The sequence below is a fragment of the Lathamus discolor genome, chromosome W (assembly GCF_037157495.1).
Source record: "Lathamus discolor isolate bLatDis1 chromosome W, bLatDis1.hap1, whole genome shotgun sequence".
Taxonomy (NCBI): Eukaryota; Metazoa; Chordata; class Aves; order Psittaciformes; family Psittacidae; genus Lathamus; species Lathamus discolor.
The window spans coordinates 23904375-23930082 of record NC_088908.1 but is presented as its reverse complement, the minus strand read 5'-3'; the positions used below and the strand labels follow the sequence as shown (position 1 = coordinate 23930082).

Here is a 25708-nt window from a genome sequence, read left to right as displayed (position 1 = left end):
TGTCAAACTTTGTTGGCGAGTTCCTGGAGATTTCTCCGAATCAGTACCTTCAGCTTGCCAGCACACTCATGGATGAAGATCCAAGATACATTCTCCTCTCTTCCTCCCTGAAGAGGGCTCAACATCTGAACAGTTTTGTCACACCATACTTTATGTCTTACACATCACCTCCATGAGAACTCACAGAGCTGTACTACCTCGATAACAGTTCACCCTAGGAAGCAGAACTGAACTCAGCTTTCTGTAAGCTTGAAAGAGTAGTAGACCTCACATCTTTGGATCCAAATACTCCAACAACTGGCTTCCATTCAAAATACAGTTTGGTGACTTTCAGTCTGAACCTGAATTAGCACATTTCTCTGAAAGGGGAACGAGGAGCAAACTACAAGGATCAATTAAGTAACAAAATGGGAAAAGGTCTCTTTAAACCGCATGGTCTTTATTTCAGTGCCAATATTACAGATACAACACAAATATCCCAGTCAGAAGTAACTCAAACAGAATCCAGGGGGTCTACACAGGTTCTGGAAATTAAATTGGGGAGAAGGTCTGGAATAACTGGGAAGAGCAACTTTGCAGCATAGTCTCCGATGAGTCTCCCAGCAGGAACAGAGCCCTTGCTCAAAGACTGATCTACAAAACTGAATGTCTTTTCTACCCATAAATCACAACTAATGGGTTAAAAAGGATTTGAAACCATCTTTGGTAAAAAAAAACAGCTGCTCCTTGGATCTCTACATCTCTCATACATCACCACACTTTTTGGGGATGCTTGTCTGAATCTGCATGGCTGTAGCTATTGATGTAAAGAAAGAAAATTCAGGTGTAAGGTCTTCATTTCCAAGTACAGCACCAAAGCAATTTTATCAACTCTCACCAACACCTCTTTTCCTGCACTGTTCTAGGTCTGCAGATGAACTCCCAATGCCTAACTTGCTCTTGATATGTATCACATAACTAAGAGGTGGGTGTATACAATAATGCATTGAATAGGCCATAAGCAGTCCCCAGCCCCTTCAGACATAGGGGATACAAGAATAAAGAGGCAGGGCAGTCTGGTGTTCACCAAGTCCCCAATCTGAGCCCCAGATGAAAGTGCCTGAAGGAATCCAGCTAGTAATGAAGGACAACACGCCTTGCCCACCCCAGGGGAAAGAGACGGCAGAAAGAAGGGGCAGCTGTTCACTTGCTGCAGACAAGAAAGTTTCCCTGCTAGAAATTCCAGACTTCTCTTCCAACCAGGCTGTGTTTCTTTGCAGGGGGCAGAGATGAGGAAGGGGAGAAGGGAATGTTGCTTCTGGCTGTGAATGCATGTGTGAGGGAATGCACAGTAGCCTCCACAAGCCGCCAGCCTCATCAGCAGAGGAAAGGAGATTAGTCTTAACAGATATGCTTCAAAGTCAGCCATCACTTCAGGAAAATTCCTCCTCATCAGCAGGTCTCATCTGTTCCCCATGCCCATGGTGCAGTTTGGGGGACTGCCAAGGATCACAACCTTCTTCCCAGAGTTCTTTTGATTGGGTGGGGTGACAATAAGAATGGAGCCTCACTGCCAAGACTGAGGGGGGAAGTTGTTGACTTCTGCTAGATCTTGTATCGCTGAGCCCTTGTGATTATATGTCAACTTGATCCGCATACGTAGTTGTTGCTACAAGAGAAAAGGGAAAAAAACCCCAACACAAACAAACAAACCAAAACAAAAACAAATTCAGGTCTTCATTAAAGGTCAATGAATCCCCCTACATCCAGCTTCCCTCCCTTACCCCATGAATACAAAACATGGACCTTTCCTCACCACAAGAGCTTGCTGGAAGGATGTGCAGGATAAGCTATGACACTGCAGATTAATGCTTAATCAGACAGGACGTTGACTGGTCACTTCAGTTCTCAGATAGGTACAAACTCTCATAAAAGCTATAGCACAGCTCCTACCCACATCTGTCTCTGCACTGGCCCTGTTCTCACAAGCACTAAAGTCCTTAAATACAAAAATAGCTGCCTTAAAATCCCACTTAACAATGGAAGAAAGCACGAGGCAGATCCAGACTCTGCTGCTCTGCACTCAGGCTTTCAGGGAGAGGTGTTATTTCCCATACTAGCTGTTCATTCAAAACAGTGGTCTGGGAACTTCAAGTACTGCTCCATAGCACTGTGAAGGAAATAACCTAAGAAAGACTGGAAACGGAGTCTCTAGGAATATTTCCTCCTGCTGTTAAAGATAGAATAGCTCAGAAGTTATTTTACACTGTCATTTGGCTGTCATCCAGATACTAGGTGGCCCTTAATAATAGCTAGAGGACAGCATGCTCCAGCTAAGCTCCCTATTCTCCTCACTCAAAAACCTGTTTCCCCAAAACCCTAAAAGCAAAAAGTTGGCTATTTCTGGCTCTTTTTCCCATACCTACAGGGCAATATGAAAAAGGGACAGCAGAGGGAGGAAAGGAGGACAATGACTGCTTCAATCAGCCTCAGGATAAAGAAACTATGCCTTATCACTGATAGATCAATATGATCAGTGGCAGGTTTTGCTATATTTAGTGTTGATTTGGGAAACTGGCCATCAGTTTTGATCCAGCATAATAACAGTCCATGTCCAGGTGAACAGACTGTTTTTACAATACTGACAGCTACCTCCTAAGTAGCAAAGCAACATTCCAAAGTTGCCTCCTTTGGAATATTCCAGGTAAATACACTATCTCATGGAGAGGGCTCTTGCGAAGCTGCAGTAGCAATTGAAAAGACAGTAAGAGATGCACATGTGCCTGAAGTGGAAGAGTTAGAAAAGAGTAGGCAAGAGAAGAGGGTAGGAAAATACTATTTTGCACCTCTGTGTTCTGAAGTGTTCTGGTGTTCCAACAAGAAAGCACCCCATTATCTGCAGGTACTTCACCTTGTGGGTCCTACCTGAGGTGGATATACTGTGACTTCTGCCACCCTACAGGAAAGTTCATAAACCCTCCGACATTCAGAAAATAACTTTCAAGGTGATCTTTGAAAGGTGCTCTACAGCACCACAGAGAAATTCTTATCAGTTGCATAAAAGACAAAGAGAATAGTCTTGTGCCTTTTAGGCAGAGGGGAGCACCCTACACAGAGATAAGGGGAGATGCATGGAAGCCACAAAAGCTATGCACTAAAACCCAGCCATTTCAGTGAAATCTTAGGCTGAGATTTGAGAATTTTTCTGATCTGCACATCAGCCTAGCAGCAACACTTAACATCTACAACAGTACATAAACGTTGACCTACGAAAAACTTAAGATGTTTTAAGTTCTTAAAGATATTGAAAATCTTAAGGGTTTCCCACAAAGCAAGAAATAAGTGATCACAATTTTATTTTTCTTTCTGATGCTATCTGAATACTTGCAAAGCCTCTTAAGGAGGACATGTGGGCCACCCCTCACACTCCCCTCAAGTCTGTTGTATCCCAGTCTTGAAGCCCATCTATGAAGGCTGTAAAACAAACGGAATTATGATTAAATCACACCTAAAGATTCTTTCCATCTATTTAAAAATACACTAATCACATTAAAAACAAGCAACACCACTGGAGAAACAGACAATTTTGTTAAGATTATGGATCAAACATTTCAACTAACACCACTGCAGACAGCAAGAATGAACATTGTTACAACACATACAAACACCAGGTTGAGCTCCTCTAGAAAGGCCATCTAAAAACTTGTTTAACAACCATTCCAACACAAAAGATGTTAATGAATTCAAGAAGCTACCAAAGCTGTGAATCTGTTTTAGCAGTATAACCCAATAGAAAGCCAAACCTGTGCCCAGCACTTCATGTCATTTTCATAACTTTTTCCTAAACCTAACCAAGATGATTGTCATTAAAAACACATAATTCACTACCATCACTCCCTACCTCTCAGAGATGCATCCCTAACTAACTGCCACTAAATGCCCAATTCCAAGACAATATCTTTAATAACTGTTCCTGGAATCACTTACCTTTTGTGGATTCAGGACTTTAATGACCTGTGTGATGGTCCCCGAGTTAAATGCAGGGATGACACTGCTACTGGGAGACAGGAGCTGCAGCTGGAATGTCTGAAGAAAGGGCAGAGAAAACAATTTCACGCTTAATCACGTAAAAACATAAAGTGATTTGTTTGCACTGAGTGAAAGCAAGGAAAAATTAAGAGTTCAATTCCCAGTTCTGAATAATCAGTTCTTCCAATTCCCTACCTGTAAATAACGAAACATTCATTGGTCCACTTGCTTTCTACATAAATAAGATCCAGGTAGCACAAATACTACAGGGTGAGGGCTTACTGTAGTTTACCAAAATAGCAATGATGCATTGTTTCCAGTGTCACACACAGAGGAACAGTGTCCTGGGTTCAGCTGTAGCAGTTATTTTTCTCTTTCCCAGTAGCTGATGCAGTGCTGTGTTCCAGCTTTAGCCTGAAAACAATGCTGATAACACACCAGTGTTTTAGTTGTTGCTAAGTAATGCTTAATCTGATCAAGGACTTTTCAGTCTCAGGCTCTGCCAGTGAGGAGGGTCACAGGAAGCTGGGAGGAAGCAGAGACAGGACAGCTGACCCAAACTAGCCAAAGGGGTATTCCATATCACAGCACATCATGCCCAGTATATAAACTAAGGGAAGCTACCCAGAAGGCCCAGATTGCTGCTCAGGTCAGGCTGGGTATCAGTTGGCAGGTGATAAGCAATTATATTGTGCATCACTTGTGTTTATTGGGGTTTTTTCCCCCCTTCCCTTTTTAATTTTATATTCTCTCCCCTTGTTATTTCCCTTATCATTATTATTATTGGTGATAGCAGTAGTGATTTTGTGTTATACCTTAGCTACTGGACTGTTTTTATCTCAACCTGTGGGATTTACATTCTTTCAATTCTCCTCCCTGCTGGGGGGGATGGGGAGTGAGCAGCTGTGTGGTCAACCAAGAGGGTCAACCACAACAAAGTCAAAACTGCTCAGCACATTTGCAACTTTGCAGGAGGCCCATTCTTTCCTCAATTCCCTCCTATGGCAGGTATGAAACCAACCCCAATTAGAGCATTACCAATTCCTAGAGGTGAATCTCCCAGAAGTGAATCTATTTTCCCAAACTTGAAGAACAGTCTTATCACACCCTGCTTAAATGGTCTGCTCTACTATGAACTAGTCAATATCTGCCTCCCATATTTTGTGCTGCAGGTAAGTGCAAGGGGAGATGATTCACTGCTTAAAGGAGGACCATCACTGATCATGTGGGGACTCATTTAAACTTTTATAAGCAGCTAAGGGCTTCAAAGAATTTTTTTTCCAAGTATTTAGAACTACAAAGAGCATGGTATATTTCTTAGAAACTAAGAATAAAGGGAAATATTAGTGCCTTCACTTTTATTTTGACTTAACATTTTTCTGCATGTGGTTTAATAACTTTCCTAGGAAGTGGTGATTTTAAAACAAGATTTTGTCCAAGCAAAAGTAACCCAATCTGATAGGAATCAGTGTTCTACTGCATATATAACATTTACTTTCAGACTAGAGATGAGCACTAGGAGAACCTATTAACAGCTTTTATCCTTGTTTACCTTGCCAGTTTCTGTCTACATGAAAGCACCAATCAGGAAGTATTTGCAACTGGCCCTCAACCTATCCCTGTAGTTGCCCTAAGTGGCTCTACCTTTGGTACTGCAGCTTGGAAAACAAAATCTGTCATATCCAGCTCTGTGCTGTTGGAGGCCTGTATTGTGATTACAGTGACACTAGGATTGGTGTTTGACCTCTCAAAGGTGAAGTCAATCTTCAGCCCGTTCTTGTTGTACGCAGTAATTGAGGGGATTCCTGTAGAAAACAAACCAGCATGGAATCCATGAATCTCCAGAATCTGGAGATAATTCCCAACATCATAGAGTGCATTTACTTTACCCCAGACATGAACACTTCTGAAAATTAAACACACCCCTCCTCCTGCTCCAGTGTCTGTACCACACTTCCAAATCCCCCCCTTTTTTTACTACCCCTTGTTTACTCTTCTAGTTGGCTGCTGTGTCACCTTAGGCTAAGGATTTACATGTCCCTAACCTGCAGCAATATCACTGAAGAGAGGCTGTGATGGAAGTCCATCAAGCAGGAACGGAGGCTGTGCTATCTGGGGCACAGGGGCAGATACTGGAGAACCTACAAGAAACATTGAAGGATTATTACTTAGCTGTCATGAAGAGTAATTACTCCTTCTCCAAAGACTGCTGCATATCATATTCCTTTACATGAAGCTCTACAAATCATCTGTGCTGACATCCTCCCCTTTTCTGCTTTCACTAATTAGGACTTCCTCCTCTTGAGCTAGGAGGCATTCAGATGGAATTCATTCCTCACATCTCCCAATCCTCCCTGGAAAGGCTCACAGCATTCCCAGGCTGGAGTGTGAAAATGCTCAAGTCTCACCAGGTAATCACAGAGTCAACCTGTGACTTCATTCCCCAGCTCCCACCTATATGCTATTATAGACCTTGGTAAAAATAAGCATGAAGTCTAGGATTTGGTAGAAAGTGAAGAACAAACCAGCTCATCCCACCCCAGGACTGAGAACATAGACTTTTAAGAGATGCAGCCTGCTCACCTGTCAGGTTGAGGTCTCCCAGGAGGTCAAGGAGCTCCCCACCAGTAGAATCTGGCTTGCTTGTAGGTGCAGTGGGGATTACAGGTGTTATATCACTTCCCCCCAACAAGTCCAATAAATCATTTGCCTAATAAGAGAGTAGATGTAATAGTTATGTATTCAGCTTCCTACTGCTTTCCCTTACAAATGTAATGGATTCTACTTGCTCTTGGATTGAAGGCCAACAGTGCTGCTGGCCAGTCAGAGAGGTCCTTAGTTTGTCTATGGTCCCATGCCCCATAAGAGATCTAGTTTTCATGCTCTTGGGACCACAGAGATAGTGAAGGACTAAGTTTGTGCACACCGAGACAGGTTGGGAGATATATGGCTTTACCTCACCCTGCTCTTGCCCTCCCCACAGTGATCTCTCCCACACACCTGTTCTTGACACTAGAGCCATCAGAGTAGAGATGATGCAGCCATCACCAGGCCAGAACAAGCAAAGAGACAGAGAAGAAGGAGGGAGACCATCTCAAGCTTACTGTTGGCAGTGGTTAGTAGAGTGGTCTGATAGGCAGTGGAAACTAATCTGAGATCAGTTTCCATTACCTGGCTAAGAGGCTGCAATCCAGAGGGTGGAGATTTGGTTTCCAGTACCGCTGACTCTGTCTCTCCATTGGACTGTACAGTCTCAGTAAGGCCATTTATGGTGACTTTCTCCATTACTGGCATTCTCTCAAGCAGGGCTGGCCTGAAAGAAGCTGACATAGTTACACTGTGCCATCTTCCTGAACCCCAAACCAAATACTCAGACATTCAGGAGGCAAAATACACAGGGCAACCTGCTTTTCCCTTTTAGCATGGGAGCTGTAAAACTCTTTGACAGCTTGAGGTGGTCAGAAGCAACTGTGGCATTCTGTGCCAGTGCAAATACATTAGTTGACAACTGAAAAACAAACCAATACTCTTGCCTCCCATTTTCCCCCAGTACCTGACACACTTTCCATTGTGGTGCTAGGATAACAAACCGAAGAGAAAGATTAAATAATTGAGCAAAAGTGGACTAACTGCAGATATGGGACACAACTGCTCTGTTCTGTATGCAGCTGAGTCAGTCAGCTCATTTGATATGTCTTTGCAGAAGGGTCTTAGAACACTTAGAACACACAACAAAGTTGGACAAGCAAATCACCATGCTCTCAAGTGGACAAATTAAGTTTCCAAAGACATTAAGTTCACCCTTTGAGAGTACCCTCCTGTCATGGGTTCAGCTCTAACAATTATTTTTCTCCTTCTTAGTAGCTGGTGCAGCGCTGCATTTTGACTTTAATTGGAGAACAATACTTATAACACACTGATGTTTTTAGTTGTTGCTAAGTAATGCTTAACCTGATCAAGGACTTTTCGGTCTCAGGCTCTGCCAGTGAGGAGGGGCAGGGGAAGCCAGGAGGAAGCAGAGACAGGACACCTGACCCAAACTAGCCAAAGGGGTATTCCATACCACAGCACATCATACCCAGTATAGAAACTGGTGGGAGTTACCCGGAAGGCCCAGATTACTGCTCGGGTCAAGGCTGGGGATTTGCTGGCAGGTGGTGAGCAATTGTTTTGTGCATCACTCATGTTCATTGTTTTCTTTTCCTTTTCCCCTTTTAGTTTTACATTCTCTCCCCCTTTTTTCCCCCTTTTTCTTCTTCTTATTGGTGGTAGTAGTAGTAGTTTTGTGTTGTATCTTAGTTACCGGACTGTTCTTATCTCAAAACAAGGGATTTACATTTTTTCGATTCTCCTCCCCATCCCTCCGGGATCAGGGGAGAGGGAATAAGCTGGGAAGTGAGTGAGTGGCTGCATGGTTCTGAGTTACCTGCTGGGCTTAAACCACTACACCTCCTGAAATGATACAGAGACTGAATAAGATGCATAGGATCCAGAATCCTGACATAAAACTAAGAAACTAGGAAAATCTGTATCAAGACAACTAGTCTGTAATACAAGAAAAGACATTATCCTTGCAGATCGAGCTGCAGAGCACTGCATGTAATATGCTTAAGCCACACTATCTACAGATCTTTTGGGATGAAAAAAGTGTTCCAGTACCAATAAACCCAATGATGGGCCACATTTTTGACCATGGACAAAGACTTATTAAGCAGAAATTATTAAACATTGATCTTTACACTATAATGAACACCAGAATATATGAGGAAAATACAGGTGCTCGCTTGTAAATTAAATGAAGTTACATGTTTTTCTTAAGTGCACCACCTCCCAAAACTATGAATAGCATACACTGCCATGTAATCAAAAGCCAGCTGATCACCAGACACTGCTGTCTGCAATGGTCAACTCAGATCAAAATCCTCTATGCTAGATATTTTTCAACTCATAAGGTTTTTACATGAAGCCCTAAGAAGCTAACATGCCCATGCTCATTAACATGATGTTTCAAAGAAAAAATCTGAGTTGCTGCATGGATCCCATGGGAGGAGAGAAAAGTGGAAATCACAAGGATGTTGTGTTCTACACACAGTGAATAGGATGGTACCTATGGAAAAAAGGGATTCCGAAGTCTTTGAAACAAGGCTTGAAAGCCCCTACAAACACAGGCAATATATAGTCAAATGGCATCCATTTTCTCTCTGTCCTCTCATCTAAACTCTAAAATGAATGCTCCTCCATCCAATGCAATCTTATGGAAAGTTATCAAGGGTGGATGAAGTCAATCCCTACACCTGGGTCGGAGCAATCCCAGGCACAGCTACAGATTGGGCAAAGAAGAGATTCAGAGTGGCCCTGCAGAGAAGGACTTGGGGGTGCTGGTCGATGAGAAAATGAACATGAACCGGCAGTGTGCGCTCACAGCCCAGAAAGCCAACCGTATCCTGGGCTGCATCAAAAGGAGTGTGACCAGCAGGTCGAAGGAGGTGATCCTGCTCCTCTACTCTGCTCTTGTGAGACCTCACCTGGAGTATTGTGTGCAGTTCTGGTGTCCTCAACATAAAAAGGACATGGAACTGCTGGAACAAGTCCAGAGGAGGGCCACGAGGATGATCATGGGACTGGAGCACCTCCCATATGAAGACAGGCTGAGGAAGTTGGGGCTGTTCAGCCTGGAGAAGAGAAGGCTGCGTGGAGACCTCATAGCAGCCTTCCAGTACCTGAAGGGGGCCTACAGGGATGCTGGGGAGGGACTCTTCATTAGGGACTGTAGTGACAGGACAAGGGGTAACAGGTTAAAACTTAAACAGGGGAAGTTTAGATTGGATATAAGGAGGAAGTTCTTTCCTGTTAGGGTGGTGAAACACTGGAATCGGTTGCCCAGGGAGGTTGTGAGTGCTCCGTCCCTGGCAGTGTTCAAGGCCAGGTTGGATGAAGCCTTGTGTGGGATGGTTTAGTGTGAGGTGTCTCTGCCTATGGCAGGGGGGTTGGAACTAGATGATCTTGAGGTCCTTTCCAACCCTAACTATTCTATGATTCTATGATTCTATGTTTCTAAGATCTACTCCAATCTTATGATCCACACTGAACAGATGAATCTGTGGTGCTCCTATGTATCAACAATTTACTACCACACATAGCAGATTAATGATTATTCTGCAAAGAATTATGGCTTTAGTTACTGCAATAAAACAGGGTTTTAACTTTCTCATAAAGAAACAATCACTTGAGCAAAGCAGTGATGAATGGGGACCTCTCAATGATAAGGTGTAAGGAGATTAATATGCTCACAAATTGTAAAACAGATATGATGAATGGTGCAGTGAAATAGCATGCCTTTGCATGCAGAATCTGAGATTTTAAGCAGATACTACAATAAGATACAGGAAATTTAAGGGATATTCTGTAAAACTGAAACGTATTAACAATTGGTAGAATTGCCTCACATTCAGAGCAGTTTAGGACAGATCAATGGACATCGGCATGTTTATTCCAAAGACATTTTAAAACCAGACAGAACCCAGTGACTGTGGTAATGCTAGCATGATAAAAGCTACCTGCAGACATTTACTCAGCTAGGAAATTTAAGATTCAACACATAGGAGTAAACACTAGTCAAGTTCAAGCAGGTGTCCTGGATTTACCAGTAGCTGTTTTATTCCTTCTTAGTAACTGGTGCAAGCTCTGTGTTTTGACTTCCAGGCTGGGAAGAGAGCTGATAACACCGATTGTTTTTAATTGTTGCTAAGTAATGTTTATTCTGGCTAAGGACTTTGTGAGTCTCATGCTCTACTAGGGAGGAGGGGAGGCCAGGAGGAAGCAGAGGCAGGACACCTGACCCAAGCTAGCCAAAGAGGTATTCCATACAACAGTACGTCATGCCCAGGGAGGTAACTGGGAGTTACCCAGAAGGGCACGGTCTCTCTTCGGGGGGGTCGAACTCGTTCGCTGGTGGTATCGTATTCTCTTCTCTTGTTATTTTCTCTTATCATTATTATCATTGGTGGTAGCAGTAGTGATTTGTGTTGTACCTTAGGTACTGGGCTGTTCTTACCTCAACCTGTGGGAGTTACATTCTCTCAATTCTCCTCCCCATCCCTCTGGGAGCGGGGAGGGTCGGGGGGGGGGAAGGAAAGAAAGAGGGAGAAAAAAAGGGGGGGGAGCGAGTGAACGAACGAGCTTTGTGGTTGGGTTTAAACCACGAAAGCAGGACAATGTTTTTGGCAGAGAAAGTCTCTGAGCACAGAATAATCTCCCAGGATATGCTGAATTCTTAAAGCATTCACTAACTCATCTATAGAGGGAGGGATTCTAGTCCCTCTATAAACCTACTAAAATCACCAGACAAAGCTCTCAAAGCACAAAGTGCAGTACACACAGGATATCAGAGTAGATTATAATGATCCTGTTCAAACTCATCAGCACTTACCTCATGTGATCATATTTCTTGAAAAGTGCATTATATTCCACTGCCCTCTGCTGTAGCTCCACATCGATGCTGCTGCTGTAAATGGAAACTATCTTCTTAACGCGACTGTGTGGGGAAACAAAAGAACACACCATACCATGGAATTAGCAGCAGTAAGCAAGGGATTAACTGTGGTGGGTGACTCCCTCTGAGGGGAATAGAAGGGCCCATTTGTCGACCAGATCCATCCCACAGGGAAGTCTGCTGCCTACCTGGGGCTCAGATTAGAGATGTTAAAAGGAAACTCTGATCTGGTGCAGCCCTCTGACTACTATCCACTGCTGGTTTTTCAGGTTGGCAGTGATGAAATTATTACAAGGAGGGCAAGGGCAATGAAGAGAGATTTCAGGGCCCTGGGACAGTTGGTTAGAGGGTCTGGAGTGCAAGTGGTGTTTGCCTCCATACCTGTTACAAGCAAGGGTGAAGAGATAAATAGAAAGAGTCTGCAGATTAATATATGGCTACATGACTGGTGCCAAAGGCAGGGTTTTAGCTTTTCTAATCATGGGCTGCTACATGAGACACCTGATTTGCTGGTGGCGGGTGGGATACAACAGTCTCAGAGAGGGAAAAGGTTTTTGGGGCAGGAGTTAGCAGGGCTCATTGACAGGGCTTTAAACTAGATATGAAGGGGGAAGGGGAGATAACTGGGCCTGTTGAGGACAAGCCCAAGAGAAACGTGCTAGGGCTTGAAGGATGGCATACTAGGGAGGACTCTCAATCTATTGCTTCATTTGAGAGAAAGGATAGTTGTTTAGACCCTGTCCCGCAGGGGAAAAAGAGTATCAGGACCAGAGTCAACAGAGCTCACTCACAGAGCTTTAGGTTAGACTCAAAGTGCAAGGGGGTTGTAGCTGGGTTTGAACTAGTGGGGCATTGTTCTAGTATTAATGAAGACCAGAAGGCCTCCTGCCTCCCAAGGGTGCCACTAGCGTGCTCTGCTCGCTCCCTGAAATGCTTGTACACCAATGCATGCAGCATGGGGAATAAACAGGAGGAGTTAGAAGTCTGTGTGCAGGCTAAAGGTTATGATCTGGTGGCAATTACAGAGACATGGTGGGACAGCTCACATGACTGGAATGTGGTCACGGATGGCTATGTCCTTTTTAGGAAAGATAGGTCAGCAAAGCAAGGTGGTGGAGTTGCTCTTTATGTGAGAAAGCAACTAGAATGTATTGAGTTCTGTCCAGGGGCAGATGAGGATCAAGTGAAAAGTCTGTGGGTACGAATTAAGGGACTGGCTGGTACAGGTGATACAGTTGTGGGGGTCTATTATAGACCTCCTGATCAGGACGAAGGAGTTGATGAGGCTTTCTACAGGCAGCTGAAAGCAGCCTCATGACTACATGCCTTGGTCCTCATGGGGGATTTTAACTACCCCGATATTTGCTGGAAGACTCACACAGTCAATCATTCACAGTCTAGGAGGTTCCTCCAGTGCATTGATGATAACTTCTTAATGCAAATGGTGGACAAACCAACTAGGAGAGGAATGCTGCTGGATCTAGTACTCACCAACAAGGAGGGTCTGGTTGAAGTGCTGATGGTCAATGGCAGCCTTGGCTGCAGTGACCATGAGATGGTGGAGTTTAGGATCCTGTGTGGGAGGAATAGAATACCTAGCAAAGCCACAGTTCTGGATTTCCGAAGGGCCAACTTTGGCCTCTTCAATCAATTGCTAAGGGAAGTTTCATGGGAAAGGGTATTAGGTGGTAAAGGGGCTCAAGATAGTTGGTCAGCATTCAAGGACCACTTCTTCCAAGCTCAGGATCAGAGTGTCCCAATGGGTAGGAAATCAAGTAAGGGAGCTAGGAGACCAGCATGGTTAAACAAGGAATTGCTGGGCAAACTCATGTGGAAAAAGAGAATCTACGGATTATGGAAGGAGAGGCTGACCACTTGGGAGGAATATAGGACAGTTGTTAGAGGATGTAGGGAGGCAATTAGGACAGCTAAGGCCTCCTTGGAACTTAATCTTGCAAGTCGGGTTAAGGATAATAGAAAGGGCTTTTTCAAATACATAGCAGATAAAACTAACACAAGAGGCAATATAGGCCCACTGTTGAACGAGGTGGGTGCCCTGGAGACAGAGGATTTAAAGAAGGCAGAGGTGCTGAATGCCTTCTTTGCCTCTGTCTTTACTCCTGCAGACTCTCCCCGAGGGCTCCGGACTTCTATAGCCCCAGAAGGAGTCAGGACAAAGGAGTTTGATTTGGTAGATGAGGATTGGGTGAGGTAGATGAGGACAAAGGAGTTTGCTTTGGTAGATGAGGACCTGGCGGAGGTCATTGCTAGGCCACTCTCCATCATCTTTGATAAGTCGTGGGAAACGGGCGAGGTGCCTGAGGATTGGCGGATGGCAAAGGTCACACCAATCTATAAGAAGGGCAAGAAGGAGGACCCGGGTAATTACAGACCGGTCAGCCTTACCTCCATCCCTGGAAAGGTGATGGAACAACTTATTCTTGACTCCATCACTAGGCATATCAAGGATGAGGGGGTCATTAAGAACAGCCAACATGGTTTTATGAGGGGGAAGTCATGTATGACCAACCTTATAGCCTTCTATGAGGAAGTGACTAGGTGGAGGGATGATGGTAGAGCGGTAGATGTAGTTTTTCTTGATTTCAGTAAGGCATTTGATACTGTCTCCCACAGCATCCTCATAGATAAGCTAAGGAAGTGTGGGCTTGACGATCAAGTAGTGAGGTGGATCGAGAACTGGTTGAAAGGAAGAAGGCAGAGAGTTGTGGTCAATGGGGCAGAACCTAGCTGGAGGTCTGTGACTAGTGGAGTCCCTCAGGGGTTGGTGCTGGGACCGGTGCTGTTTAATATTTTCATCAATGACCTGGATGAGGGAACTGAGTGCACCCTCAGCAAGTTCGCTGATGACACAAAACTGGGAGGAGTGGCTGACACACCAGAAGGCTGTGCTGCCATTCAGCGAGACCTGGACAGGCTGGAGAGTTGGGCGGGGAGAAACTTGATGAAATTTAACAAGGGCAAGTGTAGAGTCTTGCATCTGGGGAAGAACAACCCCATGTACCAGTACAGGTTGGGGGTTGACCTGCTGGAAAGTAGTGAAGGGGAAAGGGACCTGGGGGTCCTGGTGGATAGGAGGATGACCATGAGCCAGCAATGTGCTCTTGCGACCAAGAAGGCAAATGGCATCTTAGGGTGCATTAGAAAGGGTGTGGTTAGTAGGTCAAGAGAGGTTCTCCTCCCCCTCTACTCAGCCTTGGTGAGGCCGCATCTGGAATATTGCGTCCAGTTCTGGGCCCCTCTGTTCAAGAAGGACAGGGAATTGCTTGAAGGAGTCCAACGCAGAGCCACAAAGATGATTAAGGGAGTGGAACATCTGCCTTATGAGGAGAGGCTGAGGGAGCTGGGTCTCTTTAGCTTGGAGAAGAGGAGACTGAGGGGTGACCTCATCAATGTTTACAAATATGTAAAGGGTGGGTGTCAGGATGATGGAGCTAGGCTTTTTTCAGTGATATCCAGTGATAGGACATGGGGCAATGGGTGTAAACTGGAGCATAGGAAGTTCCACGTTAACATCAGGAAGAACTTCTTTACTGTAAGAGTGACAGAGCACTGGAACAGGTTGCCCAGGGGGGGTGTGGAGTCTCCTACACTGGAGATATTCAAGGCCCGCCTGGATAAGTTCCTGTGTGATGTACTGTAGGTTACCCGGCTCTTGCAGGGGGGTTGGACTAGATGATCTTTTGAGGTCCCTTCCAACCCTTGGGATTCTGTGATTCTGTGACATCTATAAATCGATGGGTCCGGATGGAATACACCTGTGGGTGCTGAGGGAGCTGGCGGAGGTCATTGCTCGGCCACTCTCCATCATCTTTGGTAAGTCGTGGGAAACGGGAGAGGTGCCTGAGGACTGGAGGATGGCAAGTGTCACGCCAGTCTATAAGGGCAAGAAAGAGGACCTGGGTAATTATAGACCGGTCAGCCTTACCTCCATCCCTGGAAAGGTGATGGAACAACTTATTCTTGACACCATGTCTAGACATATCAAGGATGAGGGGGTCATTAAGAGCAGCCAACATGGTTTTACCAAGGGGAAGTCATGTTTGACCAACCTTATAGCCTTCTATGAGGAAGTAACTAGGTGGATGGATGATGGTAGAGCAGTAGATGTAGTTTTTCTTGATTTCAGTAGGGCATTTGATACTGCCTCCCACAGCATCCTCATAGATAAGCTAAGGAAGTGTGGGCTTGATGATCAGGTAGTGAGGTGGATCGAGAACTGGTTGAAGGGAAGAAGGCAGAGAGTTGTGGTCAGTGGGGCAGAACCTAGCTGGAGGTCTGTGACTAGTGGAGTCCCTCAGGGGTCAGTGCTGGGACCAGCGCTGTTTAATATTTTCATCAATGACCTGGATGAGGGAACTGAGTGCACCCTCAACAAGTTTGCTGATGATACTAAACTGGGAGGAGTGGCTGACACACCAGAAGGCTGTGCTGCCATTCAGCGAGACCTGGACAGGCTAGAGAGTTGGGCGGGGAGAAATTTGATGAAATTCAACAAGGGCAAGTGTAGAGTCTTGCATCTGGGGAAGAACAACCCCATGTACCAGTACAGGTTGGGGGTTGACCTGCTGGAAAGTAGTGAAGGGGAAAGGGACCTGGGGGTCCTGGTGGATAGGAGGATGACCATGAGCCAGCAATGTGCCCTTGTGGCCAAAAAGGCCAATGGCATCCTAGGGTGTATTAGAAAGGGTGTGGTTAGTAGGTCAAGAAAGGTTCTCCTCCCCCTCTATTCTGCCTTGGTGAGGCCACATCTGGAATATTGTGTCCAGTTCTAGGCCCCTCAGTTCAAGAAGGACAGGGAATTGCTTGAAAGAGTCCAGTGCAGAGCCACAAAGATGATTAAGGGAGTGGAACATCTGCCTTATGAGGAGAGGCTGAGGGAGCTGGGTCTCTTTAGCTTGGAGAAGAGGAGACTGAGGGGTGACCTCATCAATGTTTACAAATATGTAAAGGGTGAGTGTCAGGATGATGGAGCTAGATTTTTTCCAGTGATGTCCAGTGATAGGACAAGGGGCAATGGGTGTAAACTGGAGCATAGGAGGTTCCATGTGAACATCAGGAAAAACTTTTTTACTGTGAGAGTGACAGAGCACTGGAATAGGTTGCCCAGGGGGGTTGTGGAGTCTCCTACATTGGAGATATTCAAGGCCCGCCTGGACAAGTTCCTGTGTGATGTACTCTAGGTTACTCTGCTCTTGCAGGGGGGTTGGACTAGATGATCTTTTGAGGTCCCTTCCAACCCTTGGTATTCTGTGATTCTGTCATCCAGAAGACACTATATGTCCTCTGCTTAACAGGTGTCCTGTCTAACTCATTTAAAACAGTATTCTCTGCTGTTTTCCTGGACTATCTATGCAACCCCATTTTTGAACTGTCCCTTCATAACAGCATCAGTAGGTGATTAATATACCACAAGGTATAGCATAAGAAAGCTCAACTACCCATATCAAGAAGCCATCAGTAAGAAATAAGGCTATTTCCCTCTCCATCACCCAAAAAAGGAACTGGAAAGGACAGTCCACTGAAAGTAAGGACTTCTCTTCCCCAAAAGGATTTTTCAAGCAACAGGGATTAAGTCCCTACACAGTAGAGGACATCCACAGAGAAAACAGTACATATCAGCAGAAGTCTTCCACCCTGCAAGCAAAGGAGGACTGTAAAAGCCAACAAATAAGATGACTTTCGTAAACCATGGAAGTAGAGCATGTCTAAGGAATACTTCCACTGAAAACAACCAATGCCAGCATGTTTGCAACAAAGCCCTGTGCAGTACATCAATTATAACTCACTTGACATTGCAGGTAAACCTTGTGGAAAGCTTCATGATGGCAGTGAGAGTATAGCCTCGTGTAACAGATGCAGACATATTAGATATCAGGATGCTTTCTAAAATATCAAGAACTTCATCCTCTGTTACCTGAAAAGGTACAGAAAGGTTAGGTTAAGGCAGAGAGAAGCCTTGCAGCAAACCTTGCAGGACATACTGTAAAAACCTGTCTCTTGATTAATGGCCATGTTGTACCTCCTCCGCAACTTGATGAGCCTGCAGCATTATGTTCAGAGCATACAAGACACATACATCTACGTGGAGATTTTAAGAGATTAGTTTTAAAATATAGTTCCTGTTCTACACATGGAACAGCAGGTTTATCATCAAAATACACAGCTAAGACCCTAGCAGCTCCCCTGCAAGCTAGGCTAGCACTGAAAGCACACTGCTCTGTCAGTTATAGCTGCATTTGACACAGTGAGTGTTTAGGCAGCCCATGCCTGTAGCATGAGAAGGAGACTCTTCCTCACAGTCCATCACCATCATGGACACCAGTGCTAAGTAACTGTTGCAAGCATTCCCCCTGCATAGGCAGCAGCAAGCAGCTCCAGCCTCAGCCAGATACACAGCTGCTGTTCTTTCTCACCTGTATTGGTGGTTCCTCTTCACACTGACCAGCCACCAGAAGATCTCCATACTCTCCTATGCACCAAGAGGCCACTTGCACCAGGGGTTGCTGTTTGAAGAAGAAAAATCAGATACGCAAGATAAATGGATACCTGTATGACAAATTAAGCCATCACCATTGCCCAGAGCAAGCTTAGCCCTCCTTACAGCCAAGGAAGTTCTCAGTAGAACAAACAGGAATATGTGATTTGATCAAGAATTCTATAAGATAATTAGACAAAATAAAAAGAATATTTATGAACTTATAGAAAACATATAGTCTCACCTGCAATCTGTCCCTTGGAGCTACACAGTGTGATGTTGACATACCTTGAGATGCTTAGTAAACACACTTATTGCAGTAAACAAGGAAACTGAAGCTGGTCAAGCTTGGTATTACCTGGGAGTAATCACCAAGGATGGCTTTGTAGAGTCTCTGCACAGTGTAGGCATGCATCTCCACACTATTAGTTATTAGCTGAATCAGATTGGGAACAGCATCATCACGAACATAACTTCCTGCCTGCAAGAACAGCTACTGTTAGGTTTCACTATCCAACTTCTCACTAACACCCAGCATCTCCTGATAACCTTCACAAAGTCACCTGATGTGCATGGAAATAAAAATCAACCTCCTCATCCTCAAACACTTTATGGTTGATTTTGAGCAGTCTCAGATGGATAGAAGCACAGGACAGTACATTTTCCCAATGAAATCAACTATACCCAGAGATATCCATACTACAGATATCCTGAAATTGTCAGGAGGACAGAGTGTGGACATAAGGATCCTGTGCTACAGAAGGAACAAAAAGCAACATAGAAAACTCCTCTGTTAAATGGAAGGCTTTAAGTGAAAGACGCCCTGGGGGCAGAACGCAGCTTATTAACTACTTGCTCAAAGCCAGACTCTATGCCAAATAAGCACAGGATCCAGAATCTTGCCTGCATCTCACTCTTTGGTTAGAGGATAGGAATAATTCCAAGATATTGCTTCACCCCCTTTCACTTTGCAAGTTACTTAAGGCTGTGTTCAGTCTCCCCTGAAAACACAAAAGCTATCCAAACTTAGAAGCTAATATGATTACTGCATCAGAAAAACTCTGCTACACACTGTATTCTTGTTTGTTTCTGAAATCATACATTTCTTTTAAAAAAACCACTCAGTCATTTACTGAGTTTACATATTTCTGACTGTCTGCCTTGAGTCACTACCATCTAGGTATACTTCCCCTCTGTGTGGTAGCATTTATCTGCCAGCCTTTATAGCCATCTCCAACTTGATGGTGAGTAACTTCCTACAGAAATAAGATTTTGTATATAGTCACACACAAAGGGAGGCAACACTTACCATTGTTAAGACTCTCATAATTGTGTCTATGTGCCAGCGTTTGGAAGGAGCATATCTGACAAGATTAAGAAAATGAGTTAGAGCAATAACTACTAGCCTTCAACACCAGCAAGAAACCTACCATCATCAGAACCTCCCAATTCAGTTATTCCTGGCCCACTGTTTCCTGGGGGGGGGACGGGGACACAGACAGACACGGGACAAAAGGACACACCCAAAACAGAACCCCCCCCCCCCCCCCCCCAAACAAAACACATTTCACATTGTTTGACTTTTTTTGTATTAATGTTGACATTGGAAAGCTGAATAAATATACAAGGCTGTACAATATAGGACAGCCATACCTTACACATAGAATCATAGAATAGTTAGGGTTGGAAAGGACCTCAAGATCATCTAGTTCCAACCCCCTGCCATGGGCAGGGACACCTCACACTAAACCATCCCACCCAAGGCTTCATCCAACCTGGCCTTGAACACTGCCAGGGATGGAGCACTCACAACCTCCCTGGGCAACCCATTCCAGTGCCTCACCACCCTAACAGAAAAGAATTTCCTCCTTATATCCAATCTAAACTTCACCTGTTTAAGTTTTAACCCGTTACCCCTTGTCCTGTCACGACAGTCCCTGACGAAGAGTCCCTCCCCAGCATCCCTATAGGCCCCCTTCAGGTACTGGAAGGCTGCTATGAGGTCTCCATGCAGCCTTCTCTTCTCCAGGCTGAACAGCCCCAACATTCTCAGCCTGTCTTCATATGGGAGGTGCTCCAGTCCCCTAATCATCCTTGTGGACCTACTCTGGACTTGCTCCAACAGCTCCATGTTCTTTTTATGTTGAAGACACCAGAACTGCACACAGTACTCTAAGTGGGGTCACACAAGAGCATAGTAGAGTACACATACAGTATTTCAAAGTCAGGCTGCTGATTACAATGGCTCAGCAGTAATGAGATCATCTCAGTTGTATAACTAACCAGAGAATTCGCGTGTGTGGAGAAGGGCAGGGAGGCAGGGCCAGGATGTCAGTGCAACATGTGTTCCAAAGTGCAGTACACAGTACACAGCAACCAATACACTAGACTGATTTAGCAATACAAGGACTATCCATATGGGACACACTAGTGTGCCCTGTTCCTCAGAGTGAGTTAAAACTGACACACCACATAGATCAGCAAACGAGAAGACGTGATCAACATATTCTCTCCTGGGGGATGAGGAAGGGAAGGAGCAACACAAAATGCTCATAATTCTGAGAATGCACAAAAAATTAATAGCAAATAAATTGGCCCCATACTTTTCAGATGCAAGAAATATTCCAGATGCACAGTCTGCTTTGAACTCTGGTTCACAGGAATCTAGGAAATACAGTAACTCCTTCATCATTCCACGGACATTATTCCCATTAACAAGAGCAAAACTCAGTTCCATTGCACGCCTAGGGCAAGAGACAGAAAACAGATAAAGTATGTTCCCCTAATGAAGTAAAAAAAACCAACCGAAAAATAAACCAAAACCCCCCCACCACAAAAACACCAGACCACAAGTCCAGCTACTCAAATGAACTTACCTTTTCATTAGGAGAACAATATTTATTATTCCTGTGAGAACAGCCTTCCACATGAAATGTACCAATGGCTTCCTGTTCATGGGCAGACAACAAATACCTAACTCCCAAAATACTAAGGGGGTGTGGGGTTCTTTAGAAATACCTATCCAGATGTCCTAAGGGCTAGAAATATCTTCCACCCACAGTCTATCAGTATTAAGGTCTGACTTCCCAAGTATTTGTACAAATTACTTGCATGGTAGTCATTTCTGACACACAACTGCAGGAAGTAATCCATCCTACAACACACCTTCTCCAGCTTCAGGAATCCAGAAGAGACCTGTTTCACTCTCCATATAGTAGAGATTCAAATTCAGTAGAGACTTAAAATATTAACATAGGCTTTGTTGTATTCTATCAGATAGACTACATTAGACTTCTACAACCCAAAATTACCCTGATGCTCTTCTCAGAACCCACCTCCAAGTTGACACCACAACTAGACAGAGTACTGGCTCTTAGCTATTCCTTGTTATATTCATTGAGAAGTCAGAGTCTAGTCCTTAGCCCTTCTACTTAAAGCTTCTGCAGCCAATTCTAGCAGAGCTCTCCCATTATTCTGACTTTTTTTAATTTTTTGAAATATCTTCAAATGTGATTTGATTTTTGTACAACGCTGGCAATTAGTTATGTCAGAATGCATTAAAACAGCCTCACTAAAAAACCCTGACTGTTCTTTAAAATTGAGCATTTGGTGTAATCCAGAACCCAAACCTCCAGGTTGTGCCCTCTTCATACTATCAGGAACTTTATTCTCTGCCTGTCATTGAGATACCCTACCAGAAGGCTATAAAGATCCTCACAGCACATCAAAAAATTCCTTCCCCATTTCAGTTATCTTTTGAAATCATCTGGATAGTTGCTGAACTACTTTGCACAGTGATTTTGTACTGCTTGTTTTCAACAAGTTACAGCCAAAATTATGCCAAAAGGCCTAAAGTCTGTTTTGTAATATATACTTTCTCAAGGTAGCTCAGACTTCAGTGTGTGTTTGACTCCAGCAATTCTCATTAAAATCATAATGCTGATATGTGCGAGTTTTGCTGTCATCCTTTCACATATTTACTGGCAGCAACCCCATGATCAGTCACACTGATTCTGTCTTGCTCCAGTGCCAAGCTTGCCAACTTACCACACAGACACAGTTATTTCTGATGGCTTAGTATTTTCCCAATGCTTGTGAAACATCAACAACTTGGACCAGGCACATTACCCAATCCAATGGTATTGGGCTCAAGCTATTTGTTCTCAAGAATCTGAAAACAGCACTGCTTCTCAACATCTCCCTAGTTATTACTGTAATCAGAATGATCAGGGTTGGAAGGGACCTTAAAGCTCATCTAGTTTCATTCCCCCCCTCCCACAGGCAGGGACACCTTCCACTAGACGAGGTTGCTCCAAGTCAATGTGTTATTTTGCTTTTTACCCAACTAATACCCAGGGACCTAGAAAACATGGAGGTATTCAGAATTAAGGTGGAAATACATAACCTTTTACCATCTAGATCTGTGCCTGGTTAAAGACCTATACCATTACTGGAATTGCTTTCATCCCTCCAATTAGTTCCCAACTCTTTACACCTAACCCTAATGGGCTACACATTTTCCATGTTTAAGTTTAACTTTTCAATCACATTAGAAAAGATATCTCAATACTGCAGATGCACAGAGCTACTCTGCAATCTTGATACCAGACATTTATCTCAATACATATAGCTTACCTTCAGTCATATTACATGGCTCATTCCTGTCAGGAAGTTCCTAATAATGTAGTTTGATCATATTAGACAGACAAGAAGACTTGAACTAAATGGCAAAGACATTCTGATTTATACCACATGGACCAAAGATGCACTGCAACAGTTAAATGATGGGAACAGACCATGCTTCAGGTAACCCAAACCAGGTACTGTCTCTTCCCCTCAAGTCCCAGTGCTTGAAACCTGGTAGCTGGGGACCCTGACATCCAGTCAATATACTGCTTCAATTAAGATAGTGCATCATCAGCAGCACGAGCATCAGCATGGCAACATCATGCTCTGCTGATGGATGAAAGGCTTCATCCTCCAACAGCACTCAGACATAGAGCTCTATCATTTATAGCTTACCTATGCTTTCCTAAGCAGGCACCAACAAAATGCTTTTGTTGCCTTCTACTCAAAACCTAGATGGGGCTCTGCTATTTCACAGCCTTGCCTCAGTGCTGGCTCTGGCACTGAACAGCAACAGCAGTCTGACTTGCTCAGTATGTAAGATACAAGTTTATGTTTTGATTGCAACTATAAAAATAGATTACACAATACCCACTACACAGCAGTTAAAACCAAGTTTCAGAAGAGAGACAGATCCAATTTCTTTCCTATTCTGTACATATCAGACTGAGCAGTGCTGTTATAAATCTAGATGTGAATCAAAGATGGGCATATATTTGAAAAATGCCTATCAGAACAAGTATGTGGCATATCTAATCAGTTTCACAAGGGGGGAAAAAATAGGTTGAGCAATTTTGGAAGTATGTTAATGATGTGATGATAGCTGAATGGAATTTTGGCCTGCAGCAAACAGATTCCACAAGATGCAACAGGGATGTAACTGTCCCTGTGACTGACATGTCATATGTTGCACTGAGCTCAGACCATCAGTTATAAAAACAGTAACTATGAGGAAGAGAGTTTTGACAGAAAGAGCAAGCAACTGACAGGCTGAACTCAATTTAGAAGAGCAGCATTCCATACAGGTTGGGCAAAAGTGAGATCAAGAATTCAAGAGTATCTATGAATGTTTGACTAATGAGTAGAAACAGAAGTAGTTTAGATTGTCTTTCTCTAGTGAGAAGTAAGGTTGCAAGCTTTCCCATTGCCCAGAGCAATGGCAACATACTGCTATTTAAATGACAAATCATAGAATCATAGAATAGTCAGGGTTGGAAAGGACCATCTAGTTTCAACCCCCCTGCCATGGGCAGGGGCACCTCACACTAAACCATCCCACCCAAGGCTTCATACAACCTGGCCTTGAACACTGCCAGGGATGGAGCATTTACCACTTCTTTGGGCAACCTGCTCTAATGCCCACCACCTTAACAGGAAAGAACTTCTTCCTTATATCTAACCTGAACTTCCTGTTTAAGTTTGAACCCATTACCCCTTGTCATATCAGCATAGTCCCTGATGAAGAGTCCCTCCCCAGCATCCTTATAAGCCCCCTTAAGATACTGGAAGGCTGCTATGAGGTCTCCATGCAGCCTTCTCCAGGCTGAACAGCCCCAACTTTCTCAGTCTGCCTTCATATGGGATCCCCTGATCATCATTGTGGCCCTCTTCTGGACTTGTTCCAACAGTTCCATGTCCTTTTTATGTTGAGGACACCAGAACTGTACACAATACTCTAAATGAGGTCTTGTGAGAGCAGAGTAGAGGGGCAGGATCACCTCCTTTGACCTCTTAGTCACACTCCTTTTGATGCAGCCCAGGATACGGTTGGATTTCTGGGCTGCAAGCGCACACTGCCGGCTCATGTTCATTTTCTCATCGACCAACACCCCCAAGTCCTTCTCCACAGGACTGCTCTGAATCTCTTCTCTGCCCAACCTGTAGCTGTGCCTGGGATTGCTCTGACCAACGCAAAAGAATGAACACCAAGAATGCGTAACAGGACACAGATGTAAGGAAATTATTTGAATAATCAAGTCATGTCTGAATTTTACCACTGCTTAATCAAATTTCATCTAGAATACATTATTTGGACAGCTTAGTGCTGCTTCAAGATAACATGGCACTGTCTGTTCATCTCAGAAGAGCAGCAATATGGAGCATGTCAGAGTAGCTTTGATTAAGATCATACTTCATGAAGGCTTTACATCTTGTGAGCACACAACCTGATCTCCATTGAGACTCCATTTGGAAAAATTCAGGAAAACTTAATTTTTTTTCTCCAATCCCAGATGCCCAAAATGTGTAGGCACCTTCTTTGGGAGGCTGCTTTTACGTCTTCATTACTTTCTTTGAAGTATGAACCATACAGCACATTAATACTAGTCTCAAGGTTCCCCAAGATTATTGCCATTTTCCCTCCCCTTTCTCCTGCTCACTTTCCATATGCTGTCAACCTTGAGAGTCTATGTCATGGATATTTCAATTACCTTTTAATGGAGACATCCAGATCCTTTAGGCAGTCGACAATCGTGCTTCTATGCCGCTGTACTGCATTATGGTCTGTCTGCACAGTTTTCAACAATGATGTCAAAGCTACATATCTGAGATAACGATATACAGGAATGAATCCTTGACAGTAGGCATTTAATTCCTATGCACAGTACTCACACCCCCAGAACTTAGTCTTATTTTGCAACAGAACAGGGTTCTCATACTCAGTAACAAATGGGAATCTTCCAGGGGACTGCCTGGCCTATCTTTAAAGGCGAGTTACCACACTAAACTCTAATAAGCCCAGCAACATCCCGCTGCCCAGACAAGCACCCGTCCCAACTCCTGGGCTCACGTCAGTTGTCCAGTCTTCACTAAGATTTTGGAAAAACAAGGCAATTAAAGATTAGACCTCTGAAGATTATGCAACTCATGCTAGTTTGAGTGCAATTCCCAAGGCTGGAGTCTTCTACCTATACCAGGATTTGCAATCAGAATACTAAGAGATGGGATATCACACAGCCAGACACATCAACTTAGAATGGCAGGTCCACAGTGAAGATTTGCAGAGAAAATGCACCAAGAGAGAAAAAAGCTAGACAGTCACACTAACCTCAACAATAGTACTTCCCAAAGAGATCTCCTGAAAAACT

General features: G+C 44.1%; 1 protein-coding gene and 1 non-coding gene across 4 annotated transcripts in view; both read right to left on the bottom strand.

The window, feature by feature from the left end:
- Positions 1-418: 418 nt before the first annotated feature.
- LOC136004183 (AP-1 complex subunit gamma-1-like) overlaps positions 419-25708 on the bottom strand; it is an 82760-nt gene continuing 57470 nt past the window's right edge. For all 3 annotated transcript variants that reach the window (XM_065660457.1, XM_065660456.1, XM_065660455.1), the window contains 13 exons: positions 25052-25165; positions 20600-20740; positions 19306-19360; positions 18355-18477; positions 17935-18024; positions 17308-17435; positions 11438-11542; positions 7180-7321; positions 6592-6718; positions 6054-6149; positions 5653-5813; positions 3967-4065; positions 419-1648 (listed from right to left, as the gene is read on the bottom strand). In XM_065660457.1, the coding sequence (XP_065516529.1) occupies positions 1547-1648; positions 3967-4065; positions 5653-5813; positions 6054-6149; positions 6592-6718; positions 7180-7321; positions 11438-11542; positions 17308-17435; positions 17935-18024; positions 18355-18477; positions 19306-19360; positions 20600-20740; positions 25052-25165 (1483 nt within the window). In that variant the 3' untranslated portion in view covers positions 419-1546. The remainder of the gene's footprint in view (positions 1649-3966; positions 4066-5652; positions 5814-6053; positions 6150-6591; positions 6719-7179; positions 7322-11437; positions 11543-17307; positions 17436-17934; positions 18025-18354; positions 18478-19305; positions 19361-20599; positions 20741-25051; positions 25166-25708) is intronic.
- Positions 22905-22987, bottom strand: LOC136004530 (small nucleolar RNA SNORD71). The gene has a single exon (XR_010608527.1). It is a non-coding gene; the product is annotated as a small nucleolar RNA SNORD71 (small nucleolar RNA).